The sequence below is a fragment of the Coregonus clupeaformis genome, unplaced genomic scaffold, assembly GCF_020615455.1.
Source record: "Coregonus clupeaformis isolate EN_2021a unplaced genomic scaffold, ASM2061545v1 scaf0805, whole genome shotgun sequence".
NCBI classification, from domain to species: Eukaryota; Metazoa; Chordata; class Actinopteri; order Salmoniformes; family Salmonidae; genus Coregonus; species Coregonus clupeaformis.
Genome location: NW_025534260.1, coordinates 92,757 through 111,245, shown reverse-complemented (window position 1 = coordinate 111,245; position 18,489 = coordinate 92,757). Strand labels below are relative to the sequence as shown.

Here is an 18,489-nt window from a genome sequence, read left to right as displayed (position 1 = left end):
GTTGTGAATCGGTTTTCCAAGGCCTGTCGTCTCCTCCCAATGCCGGGTCTCCCTACTGCCCTACAGACCGCTGAGGCCCTATTTACCCACGTTTTCCGGCACTATGGGGTGCCCGAGGATATAGTGTCTGACCGAGGTCCCCAGTTCACCTCCAGAGTCTGGGGGGCGTTCATGGAACGCTTGGGGGTCTCGGTGAGCCTTACCTCGGGTTACCACCCAGAGAGCAATGGGCAGGTAGAACGAGTCAACCAGGATGTGGGTAGGTTTCTGAGGTCCTATTGCCAGGGCCAGCCGGAGGAGTGGTCAAGGTATATCCCATGGGCAGAGATGGAACAGAACTCTCTCCGCCACTCCTCCACCAATCTAACACCTTTCCAGTGTGTTTTAGGGTATCAGCCGTTCTGGCACCATGGCACGAGAGCCAGATCGAGGCTCCTGCGGTGGATGAGTGGATTCGGCGCTCGGAGGAGACGTGGGACGCTGCACATGTCCATCTGCAGCTGGCCATCCGTCGACAGAAGGCGAGCGCCGATCGCCACCGCAGTGAGGGACCGGTATACGCACCGGGAGATCGAGTCTGGCTCTCGACTCGAAACCTGCCCCTCCGCCTGCCCTGCCGGAAGCTGGGTCGGCGGTTTGTGGGGCCCTTTAAAGTCCTGAGAAGATTGAACGAGGTGTGTTACAGGTTACAACTGCCTATTGATTATAAGAACATTAACCCCTCGTTCCATGTGTCTCTTCTCAGGCCGGTGGTAGCTGGTCCACTCCAGGAAGATGAGATAGGAGAGACCCCTCCGCCCCCATTGGACATCGAGGGGGCTCCGTCGTACAGGGTCCGGACCATCTTGGACTCGAGACGCCGGATGAGTGGTCTCCAGTATCTCGTGGAGTGGGAGGGGTACGGTCCGGAGGAACGGTGCTGGGTGCCTAGGAGGGACATCCTAGATCCATCCCTCCTGACTGAGTTCCACCGTGGTCATCCCATGCGCCCGGGTCCGCGTCCTCCTGGCCGTCCCCGAGGCCGGGGTCGGCGCACGGCTAGAGCCGCGTGTCAAGGGGGGGGTACTGTCACGGATTCTGCCGAGGCTGCTCCTCCTCCTTGTTCGGGCAGGCTTCGGCGTTCGTCGTCCCCGGAGTACTAGCTGCCACCGTTGAATGTTTCTATGTTTGATTGCTTTTGTCTGTCTGTTGCACCTGTGTCCGTTTGTGTCTAATTGTGTGTCCTATAAGTTGCCTGTTTGGTGTTGGTTAGTTTGTGTGTTGTTATTCGCCTGTCCGTTAGTGCTGCGTGTTTTTCTCTGTTTATTGTTTTATTGGTTTACGCACAGTTTGCGTAATCGCTTGCCTCTGTTTATTGTTGAGGCCGTTCATTGTATTGTGCTTTGGTTTGCACTAGTAAACGTTGTTGGACTAAGCTTCGGTGTCCTGCACCTGACTCTCACACCACATTAACCTCAGCCCTTGACAGCTGGGGAGGAGGTGCTGATGGATGGCACAGTGCTGCTGGTTCCAGTAGAGGCGGTGTTGGGACCCGGTAGGGTCCGAGATGGCATTAAACGGGACCCTTCAATGGCTGAAGGGTCAAAAGGAAAGAGGCCACACTTCTTAAACCCTTCCACCACATAGCGCATGTCCTTGCATCGCTGGTACGGGTAGCGGAATACTCTGGCAAATTCTGATTTGTTTACCATGTAGGAGTGGTCAAAATGGCTAAGGTCTCCAGCTACCTTGGAGAACTCAGCCTTTAAAGGGCCAAAGTATGCCACGTCCAGCGGCTGCAGGACATGGGTACAGTGTGGTGGAAGACAAAGAAGTATAACCCCTTCCCTTAGTGCCACCGCGAGCACTTCCAGGTCCATGTGGCTCTTGTGCCCATCGAAGAGGAGAAGGAGAGGGCGCTCTTTCACTGCATACTTAATGAAGTGCTGAAACCACTTCCTGAACAGGTCCCCGTCAATGTAGCCACTGCTAGCCAAGGCTTGGGGGGGGCCTCCCAGTGTGTAGTGGCCACCGGGGAAACACTTGGGGTAGATGATAAACGGGGGGACGTCCTCCCCAGTTGCGTTGAAGCAGGCCAGCACTGTGATGTGCTCCTTGGTCCCCGGAGCCTGCTGGTACACGTGTTTTGCACCCCGGGGAGCCAGCACTTTGTGCCTGCTCTGGTCGCTACGAAACCCAGGTTTCTCCCTCAACCCATTCTCCTCCAAGTACTTCTCATAAGAAGTGAAGAAGATGTCCATCATCGGACGTGTGGCACACTCAGCTCTCCCCCTATCCAGGGTGTCCGGCCTCCTCATGCTTAGGTTCTTGTGCCTCCTCCTGAACATTTCCCACCACCTCTTCCCCAGTGGTGGGATTGTTTCCCCTGGGTGCCGAAACCTACAATAGAATAGAATATATAATTGTCCATCCAGGATGAAAATGTTTGTTTTGGCATCACCATACACATCCACATTTACATCACACACATTGAGAACAGTCAGTCCACCAATCTACATACATAAACACATAGAACACCAAATACCTGCGTATTTTGTCGGCGTATTTCATCAGCCTCAGTCTGGTGAAGGGGAACCCATGGCTGGCGCAGGAGATACAGTACTGCACCAGAGACTTTTCATCCTCTGGTGCAAGCAATGTGGGTGGTCCACTGCGACAACCATGGGTCACCCGGCCGCTCAGCCTGTCCGCCAGGGTCTGCCGAGGTACACCATGCACCTTGGTAGATAAGAAAAGAAAACTGTTACTAGCAGATAAAATTCACATACACATGGTAATCTCCTAAAAACAAAAGATGCCTAACCTTGGCAGCCTGGCGGATAGCCATCCCTGCCCCGCAGTCCTCCATGGCATGGAACATGTCCACCTCACTCCACTGCTTCCACTTGACTTTCTCCATGCTGCAGTGGTAAATACATGTAGCTAAATAACTTGGCATACGATACACATTTTAGAAAGATAACTCAATCTGAATATGTATAAACATTTACATTTCAGAGCTAAGGCATTGAAAGGTGATGCAAGTTTTCACAATAACTGAAAGTGTACCCACGTTTTTTGTTTGATGTTATCTGTAATGAAAATGTGTGTCCCAATTAGTGTAATATTGATGCATACATTGTACCATTTAACTAAATACTAAATGTAGCTGTTGTAAGATGAAACATAGCCAACAGTGATAGGTGTCAAAAAGTTAATGGTTCAAATCAAATCAAATCAAATTTTATTGGTCACATGCGCCGAATACAACAGGTGCAGACATTACAGTGAAATGCTTACTTACAGCCCTTAACCAACAGTGCATTTATTTTAAACAAAAAAAGTAAGAATAAAACAACAACAAAAAAAGTGTTGAGAAAAAAAGAGCAGAAGTAAAATAAAGTGACAGTAGGGAGGCTGTCCTCCGTAGCTCAGCGGGTAGAGCATGGCGCTTGTAACGCCAAGGTAGTGGGTTCGATCCCCGGGACCACCCATACACAAAAAAAAAATGTATGCACGCATGACTGTAAGTCGCTTTGGATAAAAGCGTCTGCTAAGTGGCATATTATATTATATATACAGGGGGGTATCGTTGCAGAGTCAATGTGCGGGGGCACCGGCTAGTTGAGGTAGTTGAGGTAATATGTACATGTGGGTAGAGTTAAAGTGACTATGCATAAATACTTAACAGAGTAGCAGCAGCGTAAAAGGATGGGGTGGGGGGCAGTGCAAATAGTCCGGGTAGCCATGATTAGCTGTTCAGGAGTCTTATGGCTTGGGGGTAGAAGCTGTTGAGAAGTCTTTTGGACCTAGACTTGGCACTCCGGTACCGCTTGCCGTGCGGTAGCAGAGAGAACAGTCTATGACTAGGGTGGCTGGAGTCTTTGACAATTTTGAGGGCCTTCCTCTGACACCGCCTGGTATAGAGGTCCTGGATGGCAGGAAGCTTTGCCCCAGTGATGTACTGGGCCGTACACACTACCCTCTGTAGTGCCTTGCGGTCGGAGGCCAAGCAGTTGCCATACCAGGCGGTGATGCAACCAGTCAGGATGCTCTCGATGGTGCAGCTGTAGAATTTTTTGAGGATCTGAGGACCCATGCCAAATCTTTTTAGTCTCCTGAGGGGGAATAGGCTTTGTCGTGCCCTCTTCACGACTGTCTTGGTGTGTTTGGACCATGATAGTTCGTTGGTGATGTGGACACCAAGGAACTTGAAGCTCTCAACCTGTTCCACTACAGCCCCGTCGATGAGAATGGGGCGTGCTCAGTCCTCTTTTTTTTCCTGTAGTCCACAATCATCTCCTTTGTCTTGGTCACGTTGAGGGAGAGGTTGTTGTCCTGGCACCACACGGCCAGATCTCTGACCTCCTCCCTATAGGCTGTCTCATCGTTGTCGGTGATCAGGCCTACCACTGTTGTGTCGTCGGCAAACTTAATGATGGTGTTGGAGTCGTGCCTGGCCATGCAGTCATGGGTGAACAGAGAGTACAGGAGGGGACTGAGCACGCACCCCTGAGGGGCCCCCGTGTTGAGGATCAGTGTGGCAGATGTGTTGTTACCTACCCTTACCACCTGGGGGCGGCCCGTCAGGAAGTCCAGGATCCAGTTGCAGAGGGAGGTGTTTAGTCCCAGGATCCTTAGCTTAGTGATGAGCTTAGAGGGCACTATGGTGTTGAATGCTGAGCTGTAGTCAATGAATAGCATTCTCACGTAGGTGTTCCTCTTGTCCAGGTGGGAAAGGGCAGTGTGGAGTGCGATAGAGATTGCATCATCTGTGGATCTGTTGGGGCAGTATGCAAATTGGAGTGGGTCTAGGGTTTCTGGGATAATGCTGTTGATGTGAGCCATGACCAGTTTTTCAAAGCACTTCATGGCTACAGACGTCAGTGCTACGGGTCGGTAGTCATTTAGGCAGGTTATCTTAGAGTCCTTGGGCACGGGGACTATGGTGGTCTGCTTGAAACATGTTGGTATTACAGACTCAGTCAGGGACATGTTGAAAATGTCAGTGAAGACACTTGCCAGTTGGTCAGCACATGCTCGGAGTACACGTCCTGGTAATCCGTCTGGCCCTGCGGCCTTGTGAATGTTGACCTGCTTAAAAGTCTTACTCACATCGGCTACGGAGAGCGTGATCACATAGTCATCCGGAACAGCTGGTGCTCTCATGCATGCTTCAGTGTTGCTTGCCTCGAAGCGAGCATAGAAGTGGTTTAGCTCGTCTGGTAGGCTTGTGTCACTGGGCAGCTCGCGGCTGTGCTTCCCTTTGTAGTCTGTAATAGTTTTCAAGCCCTGCCACATCCGACGAGCGTCAGAGCCAGTGTAGTATGATTCAATCTTAGACCTGTATTGACTCTTTGCCTGTTTGATGGTTCGTCGGAGGTCATAGCGGGATTTCTTATAAGCGTCCGGGTTAGAGTCCCGTTCCTTGAAAGCGGCAGCTCTACCCTTTAGCTCAGTGCGGATGTTTCCTGTAATCCATGGCTTCTGGTTGGGGTATGTACGTACGGTCACTGTGGGGACGACATCATCGATGCACTTATTGATGAAGCCAGTGACTGATGTGGTGTACTCCTCAATGCTGTCTGAAGAATCCCGGAACATGTTCCAGTCTGTGCTAGCAAAACAGTCCTGTAGATTAGCATCTGCGTCATCTGACCACTTTTTTATTAACCGAGTCACTGGTGCTTCCTTCAAAGTTCCAAATACATTTTTGCAGATTGTGCAAAACGCCTCCGTCAGAGGACTCCAATTTTGATACGGTAAAGCTTGACAACATGCAGCTGTTTTCGTGATATGTATTATCTAACACTTACAATTTCTTTCCTTTTTGCTTACTTAGCAGTTCTATCAACATTTAGCAACTAAGCTAGCAACATTAGAAAATCCGTTAGCTATATTTCAGAGGTAAAAAGTTGGATATTAAATTAGGTGTGGTCTGTCGCGCAGTCGAATTTTACAATATGCAGCGTGTTCCACAAAATGTGTACATATAACTTTTTTGAAAACTCTCAAAACCTAACTTAACTTACATAAATTGCACTGAAAATCGGTGGTCAGCTAGCTAAAAGGGTGTCGTTAGTCACAAAACTTACCGTTTTGAGAGTTAAGACCCACTCGGCTAGGGAATGGACTACCGAGGCTACTTTAGATTTACTGCTCACTGAAATCAATTTTCTCAAAAAGGTTTTAAAACAGCTTTGGGTAAAACAGCTCTGCAGTTTTATCTTAGTTTTCACATGTAGGGCCGTGTTCCCACACATTCATTAACCCTAGTCCTGGACTACAATACATTTTCAATGGAGAATCTCTATTGGGGACCTTTAAAAGAACTCAGCTGTGTTTTAAACAAGGCTATGGGAACAGCTATGAAGTGAAAGGAAGAAATAAAGATAAAACCCATTTGTTGATTTGTCTTTTATTCTCTGGTTTGAACAACACAAAGACAGAAATAGCATCAGAATATATAAAGCACAGTCACAGATCGAAAAATTAAACATATGAACTCAACAAAACTAAACATTATCTCAGCTTTTACACCACCATCATGATTCAATGACAAGTGGTGTATTTTATAAATGGTGTATTTGTATCACCACAGTCATGTACTGCACACCATTATTTTTTTTAAACTTTAGTAGGCCTTCAATATACTTTGCTAACGCTTCATGTAAAGATGACATTGTTTTCTGTAGATGTGCTGGTCTATCATTTTGTAATAAAAAAATGAAGCACTTTTCTGTTCCGGACTGCTGCTTTATCACATGTATATTGTGGGTATTAGTATTTAGTGAAATTGACAGTGTCCTTGAATGGAGACTGTTAACTAATTTCAGACTTTTCGGAAAATGACACCCTGGCACGTTGATAAAAAATGACATCAACAATCCAGCAACATCTTTACTTTCATGAGTCATGGCCAGTCTGATCTGTCCAAGGAAAGGAAAGGGCTTTGAACAAGGGTAATAAACGATTCCAACAAATAGGTTTAGAAACCATAAATGGAGTTTTGGACAATTCCCCTTTATGTACTGATGTACATGTAGTTCTAGGACAGAGAACATCTATTCAAAATAGTATCTGAAGTTCTGTAGATCAGGCAGCTATCACATCACAGGAGAGTGAAGTGAAGCATCATGGACAAGCACGCAGCTGCAGATGCTCTGTGTGGGAGTCTAACCTCTTGCATCACGCTTACTCCGCAATATCTTTGGTTCAAACTGCTGCTCATATCGCTGCAGTGTAAACATATATTTACATTTCAGGTATTAAGTTACAATGATCATTAGTTATATGAAACTGGGTGGTTTAAGCCCTGAATGCTGATTGGCTGGAAGCCGTGGTATACCACGGGTATGACAAAAAAATGTTTTTTACTGCTCTAATTACGTTGGTAACCAGTTTATAATAGCAATAAGACACCTCGGGGGGTTGTGGTCTATGGCCAATATACCATGGCTAATGGCTGTATCCAGGCACTCTGCATTGCATCGTGCATAAGAACAGCCCTTAGCCGTGGTATATTGACCATATACCACACCCGCTCGGGCATTATTGCCTAATTATACCAGTCCCATTCAAATAGGGCTCAAATTCTCACTGTACAACACATCTGTACAGTTTCTTTATCTCTTCCTCATGCGTCTCTTTCAATTCCTTGATTTTATCAGTCAGTGTTGTTTTATCATGACCATATAGAGCATTTAAAAGATCATACTCCTCTTTGTGCTTTTGTATTAGTTTCTTCGTCTCTTCATGTTGATCCAATAATTCTTGGATGTCATTTTCATATTTCTCTTTAAAGTTATTCTTTTCCTCTGCATGTTTTCTGGCCTCTTGTTCATATTTATCCATCATTTCTTTTGTTTTCCTTTCATGCTCTGACCTCATTTCCTTCATTTTCTTCTCTTCTTGTTCTCTCCTGACTTTATCTTCCTTCTCTTTCCTCATGTTCTCTTCTTCACGTTCTTCTTGAAATTTTTCCTCCAGTTTTCTTAGTCTTAGTCTCTCCTCCACTCCTCGATTTACATCCTCTTTAAATCTTCTTTCCTGTTCCTCTCTACGTTCTTTCTCCCACTGATCTTGCTGCATTTTCATTTTGTCTATCAACTCTCTCCTCTTTTCTTCAAAGTCTTTTTCTATTCGGTCTCTTTCTTTACACTCTATTTCTCTCCTCTGCTCTTCTGATTCCTTCATCTTTATTTTCTCTTGTTCCCTCTCTCTTTCAAACTCCTCTCTCAATCTCCTCTGTTTTTTCTCTTGTTCTCCAAGAGTTTCTACCTCTTTCTGTCTCCTCAGCCTTTCTTCTTCCTGTTGTCTGTCTCTTTCTTTCTTCAACTGTTCCTCCCATTCCTCTTTTTCTCTACGCATGACCTCTTGGAGTTCTGTTTGACCTTTCTCTGCTTCCTTTATTTTGCTTTGCCACTCTTGTCTTTCTTTCTCTTCATGTTTCCTCCTCTCATCCTCTTCTTTCTTTCTCCTTTCCATTTCTTCATCCTGTTTCCTTTTCAGTTCTGCAAACTGCCTTTCTTGTCTTTTAACCAATTCTTCTCTGTCTTTCTCTTCTTTTCTCTGTTGTTCCATTCTCATTTTATATTCTCTCTCCTTTTCTCTTTGTTGTTTTTCCAACTCTTTTTTCTGAATTTTTATCTCTTTTTCCATCTTCTCTTTTTCTGTGTCCCAGATTTCTTTTTTCAACTTTTCATCTTCTTTCTTTTTCTTGTCCTTCAACTCTCTTTCTTCCTTCTCTTCTTTCTCCTTTTCTTCATGCTCTTTTCTAATAGCTTCCTCTCGCTCTCTCAACATGTTTTCTCTCCGCTGTCTTTCCTCCTGAACTTTCAATCTCTCTTCTTCCAACTTTGACTTCATCTTTTCCATGGCTGTTTCATGGCTGACCTTCAGTTTCTCCATGTCAGCCTTAATCTCCATCTCTCTCTCCTTCAGTATTGCTTCCTGTTTCTGTTTAATGGCTGCCTCTGCCTCCTGGAACATCTCATTGGTGTAGAAACTGCCCTTGTTCGTGGACACCATTTCATTAATCTTCTTAAGAAGCTCAGTGACCTGTGTGCGGTCATCTTCAACTCTGTTGTTGAAGACATGGAGTCTGTCTCCACAATCTCTGATCAGTTTTTTCAGTTTGGCATTCGTGCTTTTCCCAATGTAATCTTGAATTGATTCATTTTCCAAGTCATATCCTCTAGTAAACAGAACTAAGCAGAACATTCCTGCCCGTGGACCAAATGTTTTCTCTATGAGGTCCAAAGTGTCCAGCTCCTCTTGCGTGATTCTCCCGATACTCAACACTATGATAAACACATGGGGTCCAGGAGCTGACAGGGAAACACATTTCACTATCTCTTGCTGAACATCTTTATTAGACAATTTTGTGTCAAAAAGGCCAGGGGTGTCCACCACAGCAACTGTTCTTCCATCAACTTTTCCGACTGCCTTCTTGCAAACTGTTGTCACAGAATCAGGGCTGGATTTCGACTCAAATTCCTTTCTGCCCAGGATAGTGTTTGCGGAGGCGCTCTTCCCATTCCCAGTTTTCCCAATCAGCACCACCCTCACGCACTCTGTGCTGGAGCACTCCATTTCAGCACCTACAAATTAAACAATAAATTATCATAAATTAATGTTAATTACTGCATAAATTGATATTGAAATCATCACAGAAGGTTCATACTGTAAAATACTTGCTTTCCCAATCACTGCCCAATATTTGTTCATCCTGTGTTCAACAAACTCACCTTTTGACATGTTGCTGATTTTCTGCTCTAAATCCTTGATTGTTCTGTTCTTTTCGTCCAGTTCTGATTGATACTTAGCCTCCAGCCTCAAGTCCTGTGCCTCCATATACATGTATAGAGTGTAGCATGTCTTGTTTTGATCCATCATTTTGACTATTTCTGCTACAAGCTCTGTCGTCTGCTTGGCGTTCTCAATCTTCAAAGCATCAAAGATTTTATACCGCCCTCCGCATATCTTGATCAATTGCTTTGTGTCTGCATTTTGTTCCACAAAGTCAACTGCAGTTTTATCAACTGGAATGTAATCCTGTCTAAACAGGACCATGGCAAAGTAATTGACTCGTGAGCTGAGAATCTTCTGGATGGTCTCGAACTCTCCTTTGTCTTCATCAGTGAGTGGACCAAAAGGTACGACCAGGAGGAAAGCATGGACTCCAGAGTCACAGAGAGAGACACAGCAGAAAGTCTCACGCATCACTTCCTCCTGAGTGAGATGTGTTCCATACAGAGCGGGCAGCTCGATGAGGGTGACCGGCCGACCACACACCTCTCCTCCTCTCTTCACACACACTGAGGAGGAGCTGGACTTTGGACTGGACTCTCTCTGACCCAGTATGGCATTGGCTATAGAAGTCTTCCCAGCTCCTCTTCTGCCACACAGCACCACGTTCAGTCTCTGAGCCTTTGGTGTCATGGTATCATGTGTCGTCTCTTCATTGGAGGTGAGGTATCTCCATTCATTCTCCTCTACCATCTTTTCGATCTTTTCAGTTAACTCTTTGTGGTGACTTCCTTGTTTGATAATTTCGTGATGCCTTCCTCCACATTCTATGACCATTTGACTCAGATGAGGATTTCCTGCGACTTCCTTGTGAGTAATGATCACCATTGAGTGCTTGAAGGCCTCTTTACCAAATATGCTCAGGATCAACTTCAATGTGTTTCTGTTCTCCTCTGTGAACTCCTCAGGCTTCAACACCAGCAGGATCCCATGAGGCCCAGGGGCAGAGAGGGACTTACATTTCTCCATCTCCTGCATCAGGGACTCCACAGTCAGACGTGGAGAAAAGAAGTCTGGAGTTTTTACAACAGTTACAGACTTGCCGTTCACCTTTCCATTGGCTGACTCACATTGCTGTTTAGAGTTGAAGAAATTAGACTTAAAAGCCTGTTTCTTTAGGATCATGTTACCCACTGCATTCTTCTCGTAATCACTCTTCCCCAGAAGCACAATCCTGAGTGAAGACACTGTAAAACACATGTAACATTGATTAACATAAGGATATGCATTTAAACAAATTGTAGTTTATCAATTTTCATATTGGATTGACTCCTGCTGCAAATTAAAATGTCAGCAATAGTCACTAATATTAAGTAAGTACATGTGTATTAAATCCTCAGTTAAGCTAATATGATGTACTACTAATACAACAAATTACATGACCCATGAACCAATGTCCCTCTTGGGAATGTTTTCACAATTGTTCAGAATTTTACAAACAGAATCTAATTACATTATGAAAAATAACCATTTTGAAGTCCTGCTCTGCAAGATGAGTAAATCATAGTTAGTCAAGTGAATAAGAAAACAGTTATCTATTTACTTTCAAATGTCAATTCTGCCTACACATCTGTTATATTGTTTTTGCCTATCAAGATAGACATTTTGAAAACAGCGCTTCAAAAATAATGATAATTTGGACATACCGTAACTGAGCCGTAGCCATCCCACTTTAAAACAGACGTTGTAACATAGTGTAAATGAGACATACTGAATTTTACCCACCACATTTTGCTCCACTGTGTGATTGCTCCCCCACAAATCCCTTAAGCAACGTCAAACCTGAAAAAGTGTTGACAATCAATACCAGTGACTTTATCTTTGCAGTCCCTTTCAACCAAGCACGATGAAACAAAAAAACAGTCATCCTTACTATGAGGATTGAATATAAGTTGACAGTATTAATGCTACAGTTCAATATCTCCAATATTAGCATTTTTCACGTTTCAAGTCCAAATCATCCTAAAGGGTCTGAAATTGATTGTAGTTCAATGAAGTTACTTTAAAATGATTTTAATCTCAGTTATCCCAGAAGTCTTACGTAATTGGTCAGCTGCTTGATTCAGTTCTGGGTCCATACGTGTTAAGAGAAGGGATTACGAGATGCTAGAACGAGAAGCGAAACCGGAACATGGAGCTCCACCTTCTCTCTTTGCAAATAACGGCCGAATGTCCCCTCCCCTTCCGAAATTCGAAAGATGCTAACACCTGCAAAGTCGTGATTTGTTCAAATAAATGACGAAAAACCCAAACACTGGAACTCCTGCTGCTCCCTATCCTTCCTGACAGATTCTACAGTCCAAGTTATGTTTTCGTAGATCTGTCCACAAGAGACTTGGATGATTTTGACATTGAGCGCCAAAAAATACTAATATTAGGGATGTTGACTGGCATTGGATTTGTGCCACAGATGCTAAAAAGTTAGCATCTGGAGACAGTGGCCTTGTAAACAAAACCAAAGCATGGGTTGCCATCTTACCTTGTCCAAAGAGTGCTTAGAGGGTAAGGAAACCAATATATAATATTGTTAAGTTGGGGAACTATCCCTTTAACCCTCCCGTTGTCCTAGGGTCAAAATGACCCGCCACTGTGTTGAACCAACTTTATTTAATTTTTATATTTTTGGGATCATTTGTGAGAAGGAGGCAGTGAGACTTTAAAGAAAGTATCACTGCCTCCTTCTCACAAATGATCCAAAAAATATAAAAATTAAATAAAGTTGGTTCAACAAAGTGGCGGGTCATTTTGACCCTAGGACAACGGGAGGGTTAATACTGTCAACTTATATTCAATGCTCATATTACTATAACTTTTGTCAGTGTGCTGTGTACTTACCAACTTGTCTAATGTACTGCCAATTGCCAAATTGTGCTGTTTCACCTTGTTCCAAAACATCCTTTCCAAGTTCTTCCACAGAGGAAGATTTGAGGCTGCCATCAGTTTTCCTCCTGTGGATTTCCCCTTTCCCTTGTACCATGCCACTTGTAGTATCTTCAAATAGCTCACAGGTGAGATAGCCTCCTCCATTCTCCTTTACAATCTTGTCAACATCTGCCATAAGTTGAGCGCGGTCACTGAGGTGCATGACGTACTGCCTCCCTCTACAGGCGCTGACCATCTGATTCAGAGGGTGATCATCATCAATGTGTCCCCTCCTGTCTTCATGAGTTATCAGTACCATTGAGTATTCAAAGGACCGGTTACTGAGGCGGTCTAGAATTTGCCTGATTCTGTTTCCCTCTTGTTGTGTGAACTCCTTAGGCTGCAGGACCAACAGGAACACATGAGGTCCTGGGTCAGACAGAGTGACACACCAACGCAGTTCCTCTGAGAGTTTGTCATGGGAGATGTGAGGGTCTAACAGGTCTGGAGTGTTGATCACAGCTATGCCTCTTCCGTCTACTTGACCCCTGGCTCTCTCACAGTGGTTTTGTACATAGTTGGGGTCAAATGCCACTCTATCCAGGATGACGTTTCCAACAGCACTCTTCTCAGAGGCATTCTTGCCGAGCAGCACAATCCTTAGCTCTGTAGGACTTTCAGACACTGTAACATAAACACAACCACAACCAAGTTAAAATGTCTGCTGTAAAACATTGTTGAAATGTTGACACTAACATTTCTGTTTGCTTTTCTTTCAGGATAACACCATGAACATTAGGGACCATATTACAACAGAACAACATAAATGCACAACTCTTCAATCTAGACAGAGGAATTGAAAATCAGTTGATATTTTATTGATCACTCACTCTTTGGGGGCAATATCTCCATACTGCTGGGTATCTGGGCCCCTGTATTCAAGACTGAAAACACATCAAATTAACACAAGCATAAGTATTTTATAAAGATGTTAATGTTGATTGTTGCTTGAATTGAATTTGTGTAACGCAGGGCAGTAATAAATGAGCGATTTAAAGAATAAGTGAAATAATTTTCTGAAAAGCAAAAAGGAACAGTTATAACCACAAATAGGTGCTAAGTGGCATAAAGAAATCAAACTCCAGGCACTATTGAGGGTTTGAAAGTTAAAAACCCTTTAATGTATGGGCTAAAACGTTACTAAAATACACCAACGTATATCGTCTTCATCAGGTCAGACACCCTGATTCCCCTCTAAGACCAGCTGTGGTTCTTGTGGAATAAAGTCCATAGCATCAATGCCTTCCTCTTGCAGGAACTGCTGACACACTCCAGCCACATGAGGTCTAGCATTGTCTTGCATTAGGAGGAACCCTGGGCCAACCGCACCAGCATATGGTCTCACAAGGGGTCTGAGGATCTCATCTCGGTACCTAATGGCAGTCAGGCTACCTCTGGTGAGCACATGAAGGGCTGTGCGGCCCCCCCAAAGAAATGCCACCCCACACCATTACTGACCCACCGCCAAACCGGTCATGCTGGAGGATGTTGCAGGCAGCAGAACGTTCTCCACGGCGTCTCCAGACTCTGTCACGTCTGTCACGTGCGAACAGTGTGAACCTGCTTTCATCTGTGAAGAGCACAGGACGCCAGTGGCGAATTTGCCAATCTTGGTGTTCTCTGGCAAATGCCATACGTCCTGCACGGTGTTGGGCTGTAAGCACAACCCCCACCTGTGGACGTCGGGCCCTCATACCACCCTCATGGAGTCTGTTTCTGACCGTTTGAGCAGACACATGCACATTTGTGGCCTACTGGAGGTCATTTTGCAGGGCTCTGGCAGTGCTCCTCCTGCTCCTCCTTGCACAAAGGCGGAGGTAGCAGTCCTGCTGCTGGGTTGTTGCCCTCCTACGGCCTCCTCCACGTCTCCTGATGTACTGGCCTGTCTCCTGGTAGCGCCTCCATGCTCTGGACACTACGCTGACAGACGCAGCAAACCTTCTTGCCACAGCTCGCATTGATGTGCCATCATGGATGAGCTGCACTACCTGAGCCACTTGTGTGGGTTGTAGACTCCGTCTCATGCTACCACTACAGTGAAAGCACCGCCAGCATTCAAAAGTGACCAAAACATCAGCCAGGAAGCATAGGAACTGAGAAGTGGTCTGTGGTCACCACCTGCAAAACCAGTCCTTTATTGGGGGTGTCTTGCTAATTGCCTATAATTTCCACCTGTTGTCTATTCCATTTGCACAACAGCATGTGACATTTATTGTCAATCAGTGTTGCTTCCTAAGTGGACAGTTTGATTTCACAAAAGTGTGATTGACTTGGAGTTACATTGTGTTGTTTAAGTGTTCCCTTTATTTTTTTGAGCAGTGTATATTTTATTTGGTTACATCTACCTACACAGCTTTTGTACCATATTTGCCTCTCAGGAAAGACATTTAGAAAGCAGAAACACCAATAATGAAAATGTGTCCTAATGACAAATCCTTACCGAGCCGTAGCTCTCTCTGTTTAATAGAAAATAGATGCAATATGGTGTATAACTACTGAATTTTACCCACCACATTTTTCTTCACTGCTTGGCTCCCCTCTTTCTTCCTTAAGTGCTACCAATCCTGAAAGAAAGTTGACAATATCCATTTCAGTGACTTCCTCTTTGCAGTCCATTTAAACCAGTCATAATGAAACAAAAGTTAATTGTCAGTGGTATTCAATGCTGATCTCACTACAACTTTTGTGTTAAGTTTTGTCAGTGTGCTGTATACTTACCAATTTCTCTCATATTGTCCAATTGTGCTGATTCACCTTGTTCCAAAACATCCTTTCCAAGTTCTTCCTCAGAGGAAGATTTGAGGCTGCCATCAGTTTTCCTCCTGTGGATTTCCTCTTTCCCTTGTACCATGCCACTTGTAGTATCTTCAGATAGCTCACAGGTGAGATAGCCTCCTCCATTCTCCTTTACAATCTTGTCAACATCTGCCATAAGTTGAGTGCGGTCACTGAGGTGCTGCCTCCCTCTACATTCTCTGACCATCTGATTCAGAGGGTGATCATCATGCATGTGTCCCCTCCTGTCTTCATGAGTTATCAGTACCATTGAGTATTCAAAGGACCGGTCACTGAGGCGGTCTAGAATTTGCCTGATTCTGTTTCCCTCTTCTTGTGTTAACTCCTCAGGCTGCAGGACCAACAGGAACACATGAGGTCCTGGGTCAGACAGAGTGACACACCAACGCAGTTCCTCTGATTGTTTGTCATTTGAGATGTGAGGGTCTAACAGGTCTGGAGTGTTGATCACAGCTATGCCTCTTCCGTCTACTTGACCCCTGGCTCTCTCACAGCGACTTTGTACATAGTTGGGGTCAAATGCCCCTCTACCCAGGATGACGTTTCCAACAGCACTCTTCTCAGAGCCATTCTTGCCGAGCAGCACAATCCTTAGCTCTGTAGGACTTTCAGACACTGTAACATAAACACAACCACAACCAAGTTAAAATGTCTGCTGTAAAACATTGTTGAAAATTTTGACACTAACATTTTTGTTTGCTTTTCTTTCAGTATTACACCATGAACAGCACCATATTACAACAGAACAACATAAATGCACAACTCTTCAATCTAGACAGAGAAATCAAAAATCAGTTGATATTTTATTGATCACTCACTCTTCGGGGGCAATAACTCCACAATGTTGCGTCTCTGGACCCCTGGATTCGAGACTGAAAACACATCAAATTAACACAAGCATAAGTATTTTATAAAGATGTTCATGTTGATTGTTGCTTGAATTGAATTTGTGTAACGCAGGGCAGTATTAAATGAGGGATTTAAAGAATAACTGAAATAATTTTCTGAAAAGCAAAAAAAAAGTGGCATAAAAAAATCAAACTCCAGGCACTATTGAGGGTTTGAAAGTTAAAAACCCTTTAATGTATGGGCTAAAACGTTATTAAAATACACCAACGTATATCGTCTTCATCAGGTCAGACACCCTGATTCCCCTCTAAGACCAGCTGTGGTTCTTGTGGAATACCTGAAGCACTCCTGCTACTTCTTTTCTCCTGAAATAATGTTCTGTTGAGTAGCTATGTAGGTATCGCTAAGCTAATTTAATGTCATATCAACGTTATTATGATAAAAAATTATAATAAGAATGAGAATTCTTTTAAACAGCTTTTATGAATATGTCAAGGTTTCTAAGCTTTGAAAGCACAGGACTGACGGGCGTGAATTAATATAATTCAGGTTGACTGACAACCCATTTCCTATACAGCTGCTGCTAACGTTAGCTACTGTTCAAGATGACAAGAGCAGTTTTTCCACTGGTCAGCCCATACATTTAGCTGTTGTCAACAATAAAACATCATACCTGGTGAAAAGTGCTTTTGTACTAGGATTCTGATGAGAAATTCTAACAGGAGGGAGGTGGATGCTAAAGTTAGCTATGTAGCTAGCTGCCTTGCTAGATAGTGTAGCGATCCTCGCTATATGAGCCACATTACACTGAGCATTATTCATAGGCTGCACCTCCATCACTTGGTCGCGTCATGCCATTGTTATGAACGTTCTCAAGCCACCCTCTCTCGGTGGCTCCATAGTGGTGCCTTAAAGTGATGATAAGCCCAGTCATTCTGGATGGAGGCTAACTACTGTTGTCTAAATTACACTATAAAGGGAGCACAGTTTCAACATGGCTATGTAAATACGTGTTCCGAGGCCTCTCCACTAAGGGTTAATACTTTTATGTTTTAACCTCTTATCTATCAAAATGAGTACACACTTTGCACACCTACTGGCTCTAGCAACATTTGGGTGGCGTTCTTGGATATGGCTGGAACCGGGAAAAGGAGACGAAACGGTAAACAAGAAGACACGACGAAGGCTAGCAACAAGATGGCGGATGCTAAAGTTATGGAGATGCTAGTCACCATCCGTGCAGAAATGGCTGCACTACGCTCTGATTTCATGACTGAACTTTGTTCCTCTGTGTGAAGTCTACGAGCTGAAATTCCAGTCAACAATGGTGACACTAAAAGTCATAGTCAATCGATCAATAATATAATAATACTTTTAGCAAAAATGTTTATTTTCAATTCACAAACTGTAGAAACAATGAGAATAGAAAGGTTCAGAACTTTCGTAAAACATCACAGTACAGTTGAAAAATATATGGCAAATAGAAATCCAATATGGATGGTGTTAAGAGACAGATGGGAGGTGTTGAATGGAGCTGACGGATGGGACTAATAACAACAACTAATAACAACAAGATAACTAGTGTAAGACACGCTGTGTCCTTAATAAGTATATAGGTTATATATTGTGAGCTTTTGTGAAAGAGCACAGTTAGAAATATATGGCATATAGAAGCATACCAGATGGACATCATGAAAATGATCGGAGGAAGTTCAGGAGTAAAAACAAACAAAATATAATTATTGACTGTGTCCATAAAATGTATATAGTATGTATAAGCATGAAGTAGAGGCCTAAGCATTGTTTTTCACTAGTTTACTCCAATTAGGGAAGGGATGGTGGGGTTGGAAAGTAATAAAGGGAAATATATATATTTTTAAAGGATATGTATGTATATACAGTATCTCATAAAAGTGAGTACACACCTCACATTTTTTTAAATATTTGAGTATATCTTTTCATGTGACAACACTGAAGAAATGACACTTTGCTACAATGTAAAGTAGTGAGTGTACAGCTTGTATAACAGTGTAAATTTGCTGTCCCCTCAAAATAACTCAACACACAGCCATTAATGTCTAAACCGCTGGCAACAAAAGTGAGTACACCCCTAAGTGAAAATGTCCAAATTGG

At 43.9% G+C, this 18,489-nt stretch overlaps 2 protein-coding genes across 2 annotated transcripts; both read right to left on the bottom strand.

The window, feature by feature from the left end:
- Positions 1 to 1,454: 1,454 nt before the first annotated feature.
- On the bottom strand, positions 1,455 to 10,054 carry LOC121581653 (GTPase IMAP family member 9-like). Its single transcript, XM_045216804.1, has 4 exons — positions 9,729 to 10,054; positions 8,521 to 9,581; positions 7,160 to 7,214; positions 1,455 to 1,573 (listed from the first exon to the last, which is right to left on the bottom strand). Exons 1-4 carry the CDS (start codon positions 10,051 to 10,053, stop codon positions 1,455 to 1,457), a joined length of 1,560 nt encoding a protein of 519 aa, XP_045072739.1. The 5' UTR covers position 10,054.
- A 63-nt stretch (positions 10,055 to 10,117) lies between these two features.
- On the bottom strand, positions 10,118 to 17,209 carry LOC121581420 (GTPase IMAP family member 8-like). The gene is made up of 8 exons (XM_045216803.1): positions 17,188 to 17,209; positions 16,326 to 16,379; positions 15,430 to 16,122; positions 15,222 to 15,275; positions 13,542 to 13,595; positions 12,670 to 13,335; positions 10,235 to 10,976; positions 10,118 to 10,160 (listed from the first exon to the last, which is right to left on the bottom strand). The coding sequence occupies exons 1-8, from the start codon at positions 17,207 to 17,209 to the stop codon at positions 10,118 to 10,120; spliced, it is 2,328 nt and encodes a 775-aa protein (XP_045072738.1).
- Positions 17,210 to 18,489: the final 1,280 nt, after the last annotated feature.